General features: G+C 36.5%; 2 protein-coding genes across 2 annotated transcripts; one reads left to right on the forward strand and one right to left on the reverse strand.

Moving 5' to 3' along the window:
* The first annotated feature begins 20 nt into the window (after window positions 1–20).
* Window positions 21–9,496, forward strand: LOC134251273 (PR domain zinc finger protein 10-like). The gene is made up of 7 exons (XM_062733656.1): window positions 21–97; window positions 1,894–1,937; window positions 2,126–2,254; window positions 3,671–4,500; window positions 4,785–4,937; window positions 5,888–5,996; window positions 6,145–9,496. The coding sequence occupies exons 2-7, from the start codon at window positions 1,913–1,915 to the stop codon at window positions 8,235–8,237; spliced, it is 3,339 nt and encodes a 1,112-aa protein (XP_062589640.1). The 5' UTR covers window positions 21–97; window positions 1,894–1,912; the 3' UTR covers window positions 8,238–9,496.
* Window positions 9,186–16,433, reverse strand: LOC134251274 (dehydrogenase/reductase SDR family member 11-like). The gene is made up of 7 exons (XM_062733657.1): window positions 16,236–16,433; window positions 15,238–15,441; window positions 15,003–15,097; window positions 14,782–14,902; window positions 11,914–12,000; window positions 9,591–9,656; window positions 9,186–9,321 (listed from the first exon to the last, which is right to left on the reverse strand). Exons 1-7 carry the CDS (start codon window positions 16,365–16,367, stop codon window positions 9,280–9,282), a joined length of 747 nt encoding a protein of 248 aa, XP_062589641.1. The 5' UTR covers window positions 16,368–16,433; the 3' UTR covers window positions 9,186–9,279.
* Window positions 16,434–17,307: the final 874 nt, after the last annotated feature.

Raw genomic sequence — 17,307 nt, forward strand, 5'->3', positions numbered from 1 at the left:
AACTCCCATAATTCAATGCGGCAATGGCGACCGATGGGACCGCTACTCGTCTTTGTCCAAACTGGCCAATAAAACACCAAAAATAGGTTTCTGTTTGGTAAGGATACAACGAATACGTATAAAAGATTGATATACAACATTCCTATGATGTAAAAATGAGGAAGTCAGCCTCGTAATTAGGTCGTTATTTGGATTTTCCCATAGGTAGCCTGACCCCTCCCTGGTGCCTCAGAGAAGGCCATACGGTGAAAAAGTTACTTATTTTCCCAAAGGGGGCACATGTTGTCATTTTTAACAGTCGTTGGCCCATTGCTGTAGCCACGTTGAGTTGAATTATTGCAGATTTTTACTTCAAATTAAAATAAAACCAGAAAAAATATGCTCCATGATGTGTTCAGTTTTACAGAATAACATACGTGTAGCATAAAGTTTCAATATTTTGATTCAATTATGTATTATTATTAAAACAGTCACGGTACAAGTGTTAAATTTTTTAGTACTTTTAAGGCCTAAACAATTTTACATTTCAACCTAAGCTCCTGTACAGTCTGTAAATTATTGTTTTTATTTTGAGTTTGTCTATCACCTCTAACTTTATTTTTTACAGCACTACATAGAATAGGTTTTACTAACTGTCTTTTCATCACTTTATTTCTTTTATTTTTAATTTTTATGTCTTTTATGAAACCACCTTCGCGGGTGCTCCTTATACATAGGAGGGAACTCCATAACTGAACTGAACTGAACTGAACTGAACTATGTATTTTGAATAAGCATTGTGGTGTCATTTCTTTTGATCATTTGATTACTCTTATTATGCGCCCTATGAAAAAATTATTAGACCATTACTTTATAAGAAGAGCATAGTTGAGATTTTGAAAGAAATGATCATCTATTTGAAAAAAAATGAGATATCTATTGAAAATAGGCCTGATACAAATATGTTATATTTCTGTGAAATAATTATCTAATCCCTTTACTCATTTGCTACCCAATTCCATCATTTCAAGGAAACTTCTGTTTGTAAATGAATGCAATCGATATAGCCTCATTATTCGCATGTTGAAACTTATCTAGAACTAGTAGAAGTAGGTACAGAGAAATGTTGAGTCATTAATACACGTAACAGACCAGTTTAAATCAAATTAAATTAAAAAAAATTAATTCTGTGCATTCTTTAAAGTCTTGAATGTATATGACTGTATTTACCATATATATTTTGTAAAATTATTAAGTTTTTTCTCTATATGTGCTATCATAACTAGATCTTTGACATGTGTAAAATTATTTTTTTTATGTTTATTAACTTTAATAAAAGCAACAAAACAGCAAGAATTGTTTAAACACATAATTTTCCAGGTGACTCAGATACATTCAAACAATGTAGTATAAAGTAATTGATATAAGTTTAATTCAATAGTGTTGTTTAAGCCGGATAACGTACTGCAATTCTTTTCAATCACTTTTTGTTTACGAGAACTTTATTTTTTCCAAATTATACTTGAGTCTGCTCGTGAAAATTCTTGTGTATAGCCCTCATGTACAAATAAGATATCACAAAAATATAGTGATCTACAGTACTAAGAAGTAAAACCAAATTTAAGCACATGTCTAAGTGTTGCAAGTTAGTAGCATCCAATTCAAAAATAATGTAGAAGGACTAAGAAGGTAATGCTGCATTTTTCTGCCTATGATACATGTATGACAGAGTTTGGGTACTTTGGATATATACATTTTTGTTCCAAGTCGCAAATAATAGTGTATCCACCCTATTGTGGATTCAATTTACACAGTTATAATTTATCATGTCTCAATTTACACAGTTATAATTTATCATGTCTTTTAAAACTGATAACAAAGAGTTATTAACATAGACAAATTTAATTTTTACAGGTTACATGCAGCTGGGAAAATGGCAACCAAACATGAAGATCAGTGTAAGTACACAGGATCTCTTTGTATGTCTTTGTAGATATACATTAGAAAAGAATTATTGGAGGTGAAAATCTTTATCCATTTGTTAATTTAAAATAGTTGAGAAAATGGATGTGATAAATTAAACAAATTATGTAGTAACGTTTGTCAAGTATTATTTGTAAATGCACGATTATTGAATATTGTACAGGGCATCATGACCTGATGACAAAGGGAGGCTTCCACCAGGTGTACGACAATGATATCCCATCACGAGCACGTCTGACCTGTCCACCTGGTCTCAGTATAAAATCCGTCAAAGACCATGAGGGAAGGACCAGTAAGTGCTGCAGTAAAGCTTGTTTGACAGGGTTGAAGAGAATTTACTTAAATAGGGATTGAGGGGTACTATAGCTAACAATTGTAAATATTATGCTGACAAAAGAACGAGGGCGCTTTTGATTGGCATTCTGCAGGAAGCTGGGCGTACTTGAGAAGTGAAAATTTTATGGACATGTCACATGAAATTTTTTTTTTTTTAAATTATCCTGTTCCAATAAGAAACGAAAATATTTTCCCGAAAGTGAATTTTGATTTGCTAAGAAATAACTTGAAAATTGGGTAGATTTGACATTTGGTACAAAATTGTACATTTTCAAACACGTTTTTCTAAAATTTTATACCTCTGGGTCTTCTCTCCATGATTTTGAAACATTATTTGTGTGCATTTAAATTCAAAGAAACGAATATTCATTTGTAAAAAATGGAGAGAAGACCGAGAGACCATAAAAAATGAACTTTTCCCCCAAAAAATCCAACTGTGTAAATGCTGTGCTTCTTTGTCCTTTTAAAATCCCCTGTATTTGTATAGCTTTGATAGCTCAGTACTATGAACTACCTGTTCAGTGCACAAGAAGTGAAAAGTTTTTGGTTCCAGCCTTGCATGGGGCATTAATTTTTTTTCTTGCAAACAATAAATTATTTTGTCAGTTTCATTTTATGTACTGATTTATTAAAATTTTGAATTAGATAAGTTTTGGTTCAGTTGTACCGAGAGCGAAATCAATTCCAATCTTCTATTCTACCTAAATCTTTGATGTCACCTAGATGCTTTTATCTAACAGGTGTTTATTTTTGTCGTGAAACTTTACTATATTATTGTACCTCCTAGGAAAAACGGTCGTAAATGTCACAATCTGACATGGTATTTCAAACTAAATGAAAAAAAAACCTATGGTTGTGTTTGTAAACTCTGACCAGCTATGGTCAACCAACCAAATCATGGACATTTAAACCATAAATGTTTCGTACAAATGATTCCTGCAGATCACACGCCAAATACACCCATCTTATTTATGTACAATTTAATTTTGTTGCCAAATCAAGATCTTCAATCTGTTTTTTGACATATATGAAATTCACTTTGCTAGCAACAGCCAGTTACGTGACAAATGACATGTTGATGGTTACACTAAAAAGTTAGATAGAAACCAGGAGCTGCTTAACAAATTGTTAAATAATGAAATATTCAAAATTGACAATTGTTTGCATGTTTATTTTCAGAAGTACATTTTCAAGCCGTTTTGTATTTCTTGTATAGACATTGTATTTCTTTAATTCATGCACAGTAATTGACAGACTCTGAAGACTAGCACAAGTATTCTAGTGTATTGAAAACTGAAAACTGATATAATATAGAGCTAATATAATTAATAATAAAAAGAATAGTAAATTTGAATGATTGTTTTTTTTAAAGCTTCTGGAGTTTTTGCCAAGAAAATCGTCCAAGTTAGGACAAGATTTGGACCCATGCTTGCTCCAGTTAAAAACCGTACAAGGTCTGAAGCCCCTCGACAGCCTGCTAATGTTGATGGCCATACAGACGGTCCTTCTAATAATCCACTGAACACTGCACTGCCACCTAGCTCAGTACATAGCCAGGTATCAGTGGGACAGCAGGGGGACAAGTTATCTCTGTCCACTACTGATCAGATGTTACAGAGCGTCAATCGCAGTATACAGGAAGTGGCCATTGACCGCAATAACGTGGAGCACCAGGACATTGTCCAGCAGGCTCTGGGCATTGTCAAACTGTCAGACGACCATCACGCTCCGGGTCCATTCGGAGATGCCAGTACGACACTGGCAGAGACCATCCACCTCGCTACTTCACTAGCCAGCGAGACGATGGCGGGCACCGGACAGTTTACAGCCAGTCAGATCGGGGACGACCTCAGTCTGACGGTGCCGATCGAGTCGACAATAAACCCCAGTGTGACGGAGGGACTGACTCTAACTGCCACTCAGGCCCAGAGCCTGCTGGCTCACATGGACTCATCTAGTTTCCCCTCTGTGACTAGTAGTGGAGCCATGATGACAAACCAACAGGACATACTAAACAGTGTTGTGACCGAGCCCCAGCTGCTGGCTCAGACTTCAGAAGCTCAGGTTGTTGGTGTAGTTAAGAATGCTTTACAGGGGGTTGTTAATGATATGATCAGTGAGGTATCCTCTACACCAGACCAGTCCATAAAGGAGGAAGAAAGCTTAAAACCCAATCCTGCTGATCAACCTTTTGTTGTTAAGGTATACATGTATTAATACTTCTTGTGTAAAGTTATTTGTCTGTACACCTAAAGTTATTGCATAGGGTCCATAATTTTTTTATTCAATCATATAAAATTTTTATCTTCATCATCAATGATTTTCAAAAAGAAGTCAAATTTTTTATTAAAATAAACACAATATAAGCATAATTTCTGACGTAATTGGCCCTTTCCACTGACCAAATAATCAAGAAGTTGTTGTTCACCCTTTGAGTTATCCTTCTTGTCAAAAGGTTCAATTTAAACTGATTTTATTATTGGCAGGTCTTCCATGATGATGGTTATGAAGATGAGCTGGACTTGTCTGATGAAGATAAATGTAACTGGATGATGTTTGTGAGGCCTGCCAGAACTGCTGCCGAACAAAACGTAGTGGTCTGTCAGCACCAAAACCAAATCTTCTTTGTTTCTACCAAGGTATATACAATACATAAACATAACTGAACAAAACATGGTGGTCTGTCAGCAGCAAAACCAAATCTTCCTTGTTTCTACCAAGGTATATATCAAACATAAACATTACTGAACAAAATGTGGTGGTCTTTCAGCACCAAAACCAAATCTTCTTTGTTTCTACTAAGCTATATATCATACATAGTACATATCATATCCCCAGTACATAGTACATATACATAAACACTGTATATAGATACATCTCTAAATAACTTTGCTTGTAGTTTTGTTTTAAATTGATAATTTAGCAAATGTGGTATTATTTATTGTAGCCCATTCCCTCCAACACAGAAATAAGGGTTTGGTATGAAGCAGAGTATGCCAAATTAGTGCAGAAAGAACATATCTAAACACTGTATATAGATACATCCTAAATAACTTTGCTGGTAGTTTTGTTTTAAATTGATAACGTGTATACAGTAAAACTCGTTTAGTACGAACACAGATATAGCGAATTCACGGATAGAGCGAAGATTTTCTGAGTCCCCGGCAAAATTCTTAACAAATCTTTGTAAAATTTTACGGTTATAACGAACTCTGATATAACAAATTTACGGATATAGCGAACTGATTTTGAGTCCCGTTGAGGTTAAAAATAATGAAATTTACATCTTTTATAACGAACTATCAAAGATTATAAAAAAAATGATAAATTGAACTTACTTTATTTCCTTTTTCATTTGTATATAAAATTCAATTCATAAGAAAACCTAAGTTATTGAAGATATGTCTTGTAATATTTGCTTCACTAACATAGTTGGTAGTAATACTTGAAGAAAAACATGCATAGTGCGAATTCGCTATAATGGTTATACGAATTCGTTATACGGATATAACAAATTACGGATATAGTGAATTAAATTCACAGGTCCCCAGGACTTCGCAATAACCAAGTTTTACTGTGTTAATTGTAGCCCATTCCCTCCAACACAGAAATAAGGGTTTGGTATGAAGCAGAGTATGCCAAATTAGTGCAGAAAGAACTTCTTCCTGAGTTAGAGGGTCCACCTAACCCTGCCACTGGTATGTGAATCAATTTATCTCAAAGGTGTATATCAGCTGTTCAGAGATCATACAAAACAAAGAATCCAGTGTGTAAAAAGAACTGAATTGACAAGAACACTTCAGTATTGTACATTTGTTTTCTGACAGTTTCTGACTTTATTTATAGGTTACCCTTCAAAGTGGGCATGCTCTGTGTGTTTGGAAGGCTTCAATACCTTCAGTGACCTGGAGGCTCATAACTGTGCAGGGGAACCCCCAGCTGATAAACGGCAGTTGAGAGGGAGGCCAAGGAAGGGGAGACCTAGAAAGTACGTCAAACCGTCCAAAACATGGAGAGCCAGGTTGGAGAAAAGTAGGTTACCGCCACGGAAACGAGGGAGACCCCCAAAACTAAAGGGGATGTTGACCGTCCCTAGACCTGCAAAGGAAGTGAAGATCTCTGTCTCAGATGCACCTCTGGAGGAAAACAATTTACAGGAAGTATTGGACAATCCTCCAGAACTGGTGGATGATGATCCGATAGACAAGGACGATCACGAAGTGTCCGCTCTGGAGTTGCTGGATGAAGTCCTAGGAGAAGATGATGAGGAGGATGACATCCCTGTGTTACCGAGAAGAAGAGGCAGAAAGAAGAGGGTCCCAGGTGCTCCCAAAATTACCCGAACACCAAAGAGAGAACCAATGGCCTGTCCCCACTGCGAAGAAACGTTCACTAAAGAAGCCTTATTTGTGATACATGTTTCTGAACACACGGGGGTTAAACCCTATATATGTGAAGTGCCTGAGTGCCAAAAGGGATTCATGTCCAAGTTCAAGCTGGAGAGACATAGACTCATTCATACTTGTCCAAGATCCCATAAATGTTTATACTGTGACAAATCATTTAATAGAAAAGACCATTTGAAGAATCACATGGTGACACATGATCCAAACAAGAAGCGCTGGGTGTGTGAGGAGTGTGGGAAGGAATACTGCTACAACTTCTCCTACCGTACCCACAAAGCCTTTCATGATGCAGATGCAGGGCGAACCACTGAATGTGGCATTTGTCATAAGCAGTACGAGTCTAAGGATGAATTGTTGTACCATCTTAAGGTTCATAGTGGAGCAAGGTCTGTGAAAAACTGTACTGAAAAAACACATGCGTGTGATGACTGTGGAAAAACGTTTTATACAAGGAAAGATGTTCGGCGACACATGATCACGCATACGAAGAAAAAGGATTTCCTGTGTCAGTACTGTCCACAGAGATTCGGGAGGAAAGATCACCTAACAAGGCATCTACGATCCTCCCATACAGGTGATAATAACAACAGTAGACCTCGTGCACCACGAGGCGAACGGAAGGAAAAACCACAGTACACCACTGCAAATGTGTCCATGGTGGGTCTTCAGATTCCTCGCGATGAACAGAATCTCCTAGTCACTTCCCAGCCAGTGAATTATCAACAGTTACAGGCATTCGCTTCAGAAATACCAGTACCACTTCAAATGTTTGAAAATGCTGGAAACCAGACTGTCATTGCTATGCCTAATATGGGAACATTACAAACACAACAACAGACTCAGCAGCAACCTCAACAACCCCAGCAACAGCAGCAACCTCTGCAAGTTGCTGCTATCCAAAATGTGCAACATGTTGCTATACAAAACCAGATGCCAGTGACAGAGAATAGATATGTAGAAGCTATAATTCGACATCAACCTCAACAGAACATTGTGTCCTCAACACCTGCTGAATATAGAACCATAGACCACCAGCCAAACATACAGACATACATACCAGTAGCCAGTCAGCAACCTCAGCAGCAGCAACAGCAGCCTCAGCAACACATTCAGATAGCCAAAACTGAAAACATTGATCTGACCAGGACAAATGGGGTTCTACAAACCGAGTTCGTACAGACCCCAGCATCACGAAATGACATGACAGCACGTCCTACCGTACTACAGACAACTGATGTGAATAGGCAAGGTAATGCACCTCCTCAGACATTTTCTACTTTACTGGGCTATATGGAGACACTGAGATTCCTAGAGAACCTGCCGACTAACGCCCAGGGAGCGGTGATATCTCAGATGACAATGCAGCAGGAGGGGCAGCACCTGCCCACCATGGTCCCCATACAGACCAGCACCCTGGCCTACTCTGTAGCCACCACTGTCACCCCCACCCACCAAATCATTCCCGTGGAAATGCAGACCAAGAGGATGGCCGTCACCCAACACAGTGCCTACCAACAGCAGCAGGGCTCCTGATACTCTCTCTATGCAATAAATAATCTTAGTCATTGACCTCTTCCATTTTCCTGCCCAAGGACCATAACTCCTGTCCGAGACACAAATCTTCCAGTCGTCTTTGTTTTGTTTGTTTTTGCTTCTGGTTTTATGGATAATTTTTATGGTTTTGTTATGAATTAATTTGACTTAGAATTCAGTTAGATATTTATCAAAATTGTACCTATACATAAAGTATATGTTACCAGTCTTATTGACAATTTTCAATGAAAATTTGTTATTTTTAGATAAATTTGAACATATCAAATATCCATATTGAAAAAAAGAAATTTTCATAAATATTTGAGTTTCAACCCCAAGAATTCAGATTGTGATATATTTATTTTACATTTTAAGGAAATTTTTGTGATTTTATATGCACTGGTTACGTCCCACGTTTCTGCTGATCTTTTTTTTATATTTATCCTTTTACAGCCGCTGTAGATTTAAACCATTTATAAATATGTTGTTGATATTGATACAAGCCCTTTGTTTTTATGTGATGGTTTCATTAATTTGTACATAAATTATGTATATTGTGTAAATGTTTAATCCTTTATTTTCTCTGCTAGTATTTATTACCGACAAGACTAGTCATCAGCGATTAAATCATGTTTTTAAATTCTGTTTGCATGTAAAATAATGAAATTAGGGGATTTATTATAGGGAGAAGGATGAACATAGCTTTACAATTTTATTACTGTCTGGGATGAATTAGGTTCACTGTTGTCATTTTATTTTTTTCTCTATATTTTGGTAAAAGTTGTTGAAATTTTTCTGACATTTTTATTGCAATTTGTCTTTGTTGAAGAGATCTGATGTAAATGTGCTAGTAAAGATGTAGATGTATGCATATTTTTTAATGGAATAAAATTAAATAAGAAATTAAATTCATGTTAGAGGTAATAATGAATTAAGAATAAGTTAAAATGAAAGAAAAGGTAATTTAATTGATTTTATTAATTTGCTGTGAGAGGTACAGGTATTTGTTGTATAGTTCATACAGAGTTGTCAGTCTTGACATTCACACTACTTGTTCTGTTGGTCGGATCATCATCTCGCTGACCTGTAATGCCACAATGTCATTAATTCACAGTGTAATGTTACGGATATTGGAGGCAGAAGGTTTGAAATCTTTGTCAAAAGTTGTTATGTGTGTACATAAAGGAAATTATTAGAATCTTGAGCTCATGAGAGAAATTAAATAACATAATTATATAATAAATATGATGATTGACAAAGTACTAGTTTTTCTCTTTACTTGTATTTCCCTGAATACATGTATATTGAGATATACGTGTTTACCTGAACATGTAGGGGTGTTTATGTAATTACCTGAACATGTGGGGGTGTAGCCAGAACAAACTCCACAGATTTTGCCATGTCCTCGGGCTTCAGAGCCTTCAATTGTAAATAAACGGAATCTGTATTTAATCTAATTTCATAAGAAGATTGGTAAACAAGAATTACTAAAAAAAAATTCCTATTGTGTAAAATGTGTTAAATTTAGTTTGTGAACTAAGTGTTTCAAACAAATTCATGATTTTCTTTAAAATATTTGATTTGGTACATAGAGGTTGAGGAATGTAGCAGTTCATAAGTCCTAAAGTGTGTGAGGAGTGAAGCAGATCTGAAATCCTAAAGTGTGTAAGGAGTGTAGCAGATCAGAAATCTCAAAGTGTGTAAGGAGTGTAGCAGATCAGAAATCCTAAAGTGTTTGAGGAGTGTAGCAGATCAGAAATCCTAAAGTGTTTGAGGAGTGTAGATCAGAAATCCTAAAGTGTGTGAGGAGTGAAGCAGATCAGAAATCCTAAAGTGTGTGAGGAGTGAAGCAGATCAGAAATCCTAAAGTGTGTGAGGAGTGTAGCAGATCAGAAATCCTAAAGTGTGTGAGGAGTGTAGCAGATCAGAAATCCTAAAGTGTGTGAGGAGTGTAGCAGATCAGAAATCCTAAAGTGTGTGAGGAGTGAGGATCAGATACTCTAAAGTGTGTGAGGAATGAGGAAGATCAGAAGTCCTAAAGTGTGTGAGGAGTGAAGCAGATCAGAAATCCTAAAGTGTGTGAGGAGTGTAGCAGATCAGAAATCCTAAAGTGTATGAGGAGTGAAGAAGGTCAGAAATCCTAAAGTGTGAGGAATGTAGAGGATCAGAAATCCTAGAGTGTGTGAGGAGTGTAGAGGATCAGAAATCCTAAAGTTTGTGAGGAGTGAAGAAGGTCTGAAATCCTAAAGTGTGTGAGGAGTGAAGCAGATCAGAAACCCTAAAGTGTGTGAGGAATGTAGAGGATCAGAAATCCTAAAGTGTGTGAGGAGTGAAGAAGGTCAGAAATCCTAAAGTGTGTGAGGAGTGAAGCAGATCAGAAATCCTAAAGTGTGTGAGGAGTGAAGCAGATCAGAAACCCTAAAGTGTGTGAGGAATGTAGAGGATCAGACATCCTAAAGTGTGTGAGGAATGTGGAGGATCAGAAATTCTAAAGTGTGAGGAGTGAAGAAGATCTGAAATCCTAAAGTGTGTGAGGAGTGAAGCAGATCAGAAATCCTAAAGTGTGAGGAATGTAGAGGATCAGAAATTCTAAAGTGTGAGGAGTGAAGAAGATCTGAAATCCTAAAGTGTGTGAGGAGTGAAGCAGATCAGAAATCCTAAAGTGTGAGGAATGTAGAGGATCAGAAATCCTAAAGTGTGAGGAATGTAGAGGATCAGAAATCCTATAGTTTGTGAGGAGTGAAGCAGATCAGAAACCCTAAAGTGTGTGAGGAGTGAAGCAGATCAGAAATCCTAAAGTTTGTGAGGAGTGAAGCAGATCAGAAACCCTAAAGTGTGTGAGGAATGTAGAGGATCAGACATCCTAAAGTTTGTGAGGAGTGAAGCAGATCAGAAATCCTAAAGTGTGTGAGGAGTGAAGCAGATCAGAAATCCTAAAGTTTGTGAGGAGTGAAGCAGATCAGAAACCCTAAAGTGTGTGAGGAATGTAGAGGATCAGACATCCTAAAGTGTGTGAGGAATGTAGAGGATCAGAAATCCTAAAGTGTGTGAGGAGTGAAGGAGGTCTGAAATCCTAAAGTGTGTGAGGAGTGTAGCAGATCAGAAATCCTAAAGTGTGTGAAGAATAAGCAGATCAGAAATCCTAAAGTGTGTGAGGAGTGAAGCAGATCAGAAATCCTAAAGTGTGTGAGGAATGTAGAGGATCATAAATCCTAAAGTGTGTGAGGAGTGAAGCAGATCAGAAATCCTAAAGTGTGTGAGGAATGTAGAGGATCCGACATCCTAAAGTGTGTGAGGAGTGAAGCAGATCAGAAATCCTAAAACATAAAAAGATGTGTTTGTAAAACACTGATTCCCCCCATATGGCAGCTATGGCAAAGGTTGAAGTTTGTAAAATGCAAGCCAGACTCCTACGGTCAATGTCAAAATTTTTTGTTAGAGTTTGTCAAACACCAAGGTCAAGAGGTCAAATTTGGTGGCACCCAAATGAAGGTCTTGTCTCAAGGATTGCACCTGTGAAAGATGAAAGCCATAGCTCAACCCATTCAAAAGTTAAGGGCAAGGTTCAAGTTTTTATGGACAGACAGACTTACGGACAGTGGACAGGGTTATATACAGGGTTAAAACCTATATACCCCCGAATCTTCCATTACTGGGACACAATTTCACTACTCACTTGTCTTGATTTATAACACTCTTCTCCTCCCTCCTTCCCCATTAAGTTGTAGGCAAAGTTAGTCTGCACCAAACCAGGACTGATGCTCTAAGGAGAGAGCAAAGTTTGAAAATATTTTTTGTTCATTTACATCCATATTCATAGGTTACTAATATACTAAGTATACATCTATTCACATTTTCTAATTAATTCGGTGCACTTTGAATTCTGCAGTTCTGTCTGCACTGAAATGTAGAATTTAAGTTGTTTTCAAGCTACAGTGAAACATATGGAGATAACGAACAGTATGCAAGCTCAAAAATCCATTAATTAAACAATATAAAATTGGAGCAGAGCAATCACGGCCCTCCAAAAAACATTAGAGGTGGGATCAGGCGCCAGGAAGGAGTGAGCTTTCCCTGCCGACCGTTCACACCCGCCATGTGATCCTTATCATGATCGGGAAATAACAGAAAAATCCATGGACAATTTAGTCTGTATATAATGGCCTTACAATTCGTATGAAAAATGTCAGTCAGCATTCGACTTAAAAGTGAATTGTATTTGCTGACAAGGTGTCAAGGTCACTCTATCGACCATAGAACTTATAACGAAATGATGACTTTAAACGAAACTACTAATATTCTTCTTTCATCAACTTGTTTGTCAATAATTTACCTCCTTTAAGAACTTGTTCTTGCATTGAGCATACTCTCGCGTATTAAATCATCTGAGAGATATAAACCCTGTATATATGCAAGTGATGAAGTTTTATTACTCATAAGTAGGGGAAGTTGAGGATTGAAAAGTTCACCAAGTTTATCATAGAGCTTGGTTGTTAGATTACTTTGTCTTTTTGGCGTAAAATATCAAAAATATATAGTAGATGTGTCAGACTCTGTACTATCTTTTATTTCAAGCTCACCGGAATATGTGCAGATACCCGATGGGCGTGGCCATAATGACACGAGGGAGCGTAGCTCCAGAGTTGTCATTATGAAGACACCCATCGGGTATCTGCACGTATCTAAGTCCATTACATAAATCAGACAAACGTTTTAAACGGACTTTGATATGTAGTAGTTATATGGGGTAACTACTACATAACCAACAGTATTAAATGGGGCAACTACTACATAACCAACAGTATTATATGGGGCAACTACTACATAATCAACAGTACTATATGGGGCAACTACTACATAACCAACAGTATTATATGGGGTAACTACTACATATCTAAGTCCGTTTAAAACGTTTGTCTGATTTATGTAATTGAAAAGTTAACGCGTTTGGTTTCAATGAGATATGTTGATTTGATATATTTTTTTCTCGTAAATTTCAAACGTCAAAATCAAATTTAAATGAGTATGAACTTAGATTAACTTAAATTTTTGTAAACCCGATACATACTTTTTGTGCACAGTGGTACGTTGATTGAAATGTTTGTTAAGGATTTATGTACATTTCAATTTTATGAAAATTAGATCTTGATCCGCGGCTTGATCCGCAATCGAAAACTTTATTTTACAGTATTGTATACTTTTGATTTTACGTCATGTGTTCACTGTGTTTTCTTTGTTGGTTTTCAAAAGAACGATATTGGAATCTACTAAGCTAACTTCACCCTGATCATGACACTACTTAAAAAAATGTTTTAAAAAATCAAGCGATTTTTTAAGTTTTCTTTTTTTTTTCATTTTTAAACTAAAGTCAAAGTGTTAATGTCCGTTTCGTCTCGTGAGGTTAAACCCAGGGTCGTGAAACCCAAACCATGGTATAATTTACAATACACCACAAAACAGTCAAAATTGTATAGTTTATCTATTATACAATTATGGACTGTTTAGAAGGGAGACATCACCAGTTATCAGGTCTGAGTAGGGTTGTCACTCGAGGGCGCTTGCGCCCGAGGGTGACAACCCTACTCAGACCTGAATAACTGGTGATTTCTTCAGTCTAAACAGTCCATAATAGTTTTATTATCCTGAAGAATATATACAATTATTAATTAGATAGAGTAGAAATTAGTAATCAAACCTCTTAATTTCTTCTACTCTGCTCCGATTCCATACTTTCGAAATATGTCAACAGACAACTTTGACGTCATCGTTAGAATTTATTGTTTACCGATCCCGCATATTTAGCCATTGTACTTATAAATAGGAGTTATCTCGCTTAAACCACTGTAGTTCTATTCAAAGGGCGACAACACAGTTGTAACCCTGCATGATCGCTTACGCTATTTCATTGTCATCTGAAGGGAGATAACAGTTGTCTCCCTGCGCGTGAGGGAGACATCACGAGTTGTCTACCTGCACGTGACCTGCTCTAAACCAATCAGATTGACTGTATAATTCTGAAGGATAATAATACTTATTACATAATGCTGTCTACAACTGATAATTTTTACTATTTTTTTCCTCTCCTGAATTTGGTATAACAAGCCCGGATGATTGAATGTGCATTTTATAGTTCTTTTGTCCCGACTCGATGGGCGAAGTTATAGAAAAGTTTGGGTTATGATGTACAGAAAATCCACACTTTTTAAAGAAATTACACCTAACTATGGTACAAATCGTATTAACATCACATATGAATGGAAATAACCATTGTTGATTGACAATACGTCATCGATATATATCTAAATGTCGAGTTGAAAGCCATCACAAATGTTTTCTTATTTTCACTATAAGATTTTGATCAAATTCTGCCTCATATTATGAATACAAAAATAGGTCTGCTAATAACGGGCGCAATTAGTACCCATGAGAATTCCAATATTTGTCAATTAAAGTAAAGCCATCACATGTAGAACTCTCCTGTTGTCTCATTGAAGTTTAAGATATGTACTCGATCATTAAAGCATATTAAAGTGAAAAAAAATACCGTGATTTTAATGTGTGAGTTCACTCCCCTTAGCTCCCATCGAATTCCTTCACTCAGTGCGGTTACTGCATACTTTGTTGCAGAGTAAAAATGCGCCTTCCCAACTCTATGTCCCGACAAACTAAAAAATAATTTGTTTTGAAAAAGTACATGCTTTTACGTATCCATAACATTTCGTTTTGTCCTGTATGAAGAGGACGTCGATTTTTTTTTTAAATTACCTGTTAATATTAATGATATGCCCGTCATCGATTCCACGATCTAACATTGATTTAACGGAAAGATGAGAACAAATACAAACTGCCATCACGTTTACCTGCAACAAAACATACAAATTTATGTCTATCAATCATGAAGTTCAAAGAACAAGTCTAAGCTCCAATCAATTTATTCTAATAAGTAATTTCTAGTCCCCATTCAAATAAAATTACTTGGAAAAGTATATCCAACACGAACTTGCCACATTTCCTCCCATTGGTCGTAATTCCCGCCAATGATTGGTGCGTCCAAAGCGAGGCCGGCGTTATTGATGCAGACGTCTACTCCCATCATTTTTTCTTTGATTTTACAGAACATCGCCTCTATGCTTTCACGATCCCTCAGGTCACATTTGAAAGGGATAACACAACCTCGAAGTGACATGCACTCTTTAGCAAGGATCTACAATGCAATCACAAGCCATAAATCAAAGCGCGCCAAGGAGTACATCTTTGCACAAAAGACCATGAATCAGAAAGAAAAGCATCATTTATTATCCTCTCGCTACGCAGTTGTTTGTTTGTTTGTGGGAGAGTGGGTGGGTTAATTCTGTACGAGATCTCCAAAACTCAATAAATAACATTCCATTTACTTTAGTTTATAAATTAAACCCGTATTAATCACGTCTTTGGGGTTGGGATTTTCACAGAAAATAAAAAAAAATTGATTTGCACAAATGATTTAATTCTGATTCGAATATAAATTTGAGTTTAGAGAGAGCAGCAAGTTTAATCAGAAAGAATTTTTAAATATTCCCAATCATCACAAACTCAACATGTAAATATCATTATAATATACTGTATTTGTAAAGAGAGTGTGTACTGGAAATATTAAAAAATCTTTTGAATTTTAAAAAAATCAATCATTACATTTTGGATGTGTGCTATTTTATAATCTTAAAAAATATATATAATTGTAGTGCATTTTCTGAATCACTGATAGGCTTTGAGATAAATAAAGCAAAATGTATTTATTTTATCGAATTTGAACCATGTTTAAGTTGTACTAAACTGAACATTGGGTACAGTCATTATTTTAATGAATTAATTGTTTAAAAGTACATGTACATGTAAATAGAGACTTTAGTAATCCTGAAAAAAGGGCAATTTTTACTCGTGCTTCAACTGTCGACATTTTTCAGCAAGCTGTTGACGCGTGACAATGTGGAGGATCCATAAACATCTATATACATTTACCTGTAATTTGTCCAGGCTCCTGGCGCATGCTGCCACGCGCATCCCATGTGAGGCCAGAAGTTTGGCAATGGCCCTCCCTGTCCCCATTGAGGCTCCAGTCACCAAGGCTACCCGCCCCTCCCATTTCTCCATTGCTGAATCTGGACGACTCCACACAAAGCAAACTTTTTATTTTTATTACCTGGATGTCTTCGGCGATTCTTGGTCGATGGACACCGTCTGTTGTTAAATGTTATATTCATGAAGGACATTCTGTGTCATAAATCAATTACACGGATATCTTTCTATGGCCATTTCCTGAATGTTGATAAATATTTTGTTGTTAGGTCCCTGTAATCAAAGATTCGTTGATATAGAGTTTTTGCCCTGTCCGTCTGTCTGCTTGTCCATTTATTTGCAAAAACTTTAACCTTGCACACATAACTTTAGAGTGGGTGTGGCTTTTGCTGTCATATATCAAAGGTGTGTTCCTTGTGATGAGACATGTCTTACGGTGCCAATAAATTTGACCTCTTGGAGTTTGACCCACTTTTACAAAAAATATCAAACTTTAACCTTGGTCATATATAGCTTTTAAATGGTCGTTGCTAGGGCTTTCATACTTCACAAATGCATTCGCTGTGACAAGACCTTTCAATAGGTAGAATTATTTTTACCCTTTTGACCTTGACCTTAAAGTTTGATCGCTTTTAAAAATTTTAACCTTGGCCATAACTTTTAAGCAGTAAAACACTAGGGCTTTCATATTATACAGGTATATTCTTTTTAACAAGACTTTTGAATTCCTTTGGATACCAACAATGTTGACCTTGACTTTTTTGACCTACATTTGAGAAACTCCAACCAAAACACATCAGTGTTTCACAAATATTATACAGGCATATTCTTTTTAACAAGACTTTTGAATTCCTTTGGATACCAACAATGTTGACCTTGACTTTAAGAGTTTGACCTACATTTGAGAAACTCCAACCATTGTCATAAGCTGACATTCGGGCGCATCAGTGTTTCACAAATATTATACAGGTATATTCTTTTTAACAAGACTTTTGAATTCCTTTGGATACCAACA

The sequence above is a fragment of the Saccostrea cucullata genome, unplaced genomic scaffold, assembly GCF_032062105.1.
Source record: "Saccostrea cucullata isolate Sc308-1 unplaced genomic scaffold, CSIRO_AGI_Scuc_v1 ctg272, whole genome shotgun sequence".
In the NCBI taxonomy this organism is placed as follows: domain Eukaryota; kingdom Metazoa; phylum Mollusca; class Bivalvia; order Ostreida; family Ostreidae; genus Saccostrea; species Saccostrea cuccullata.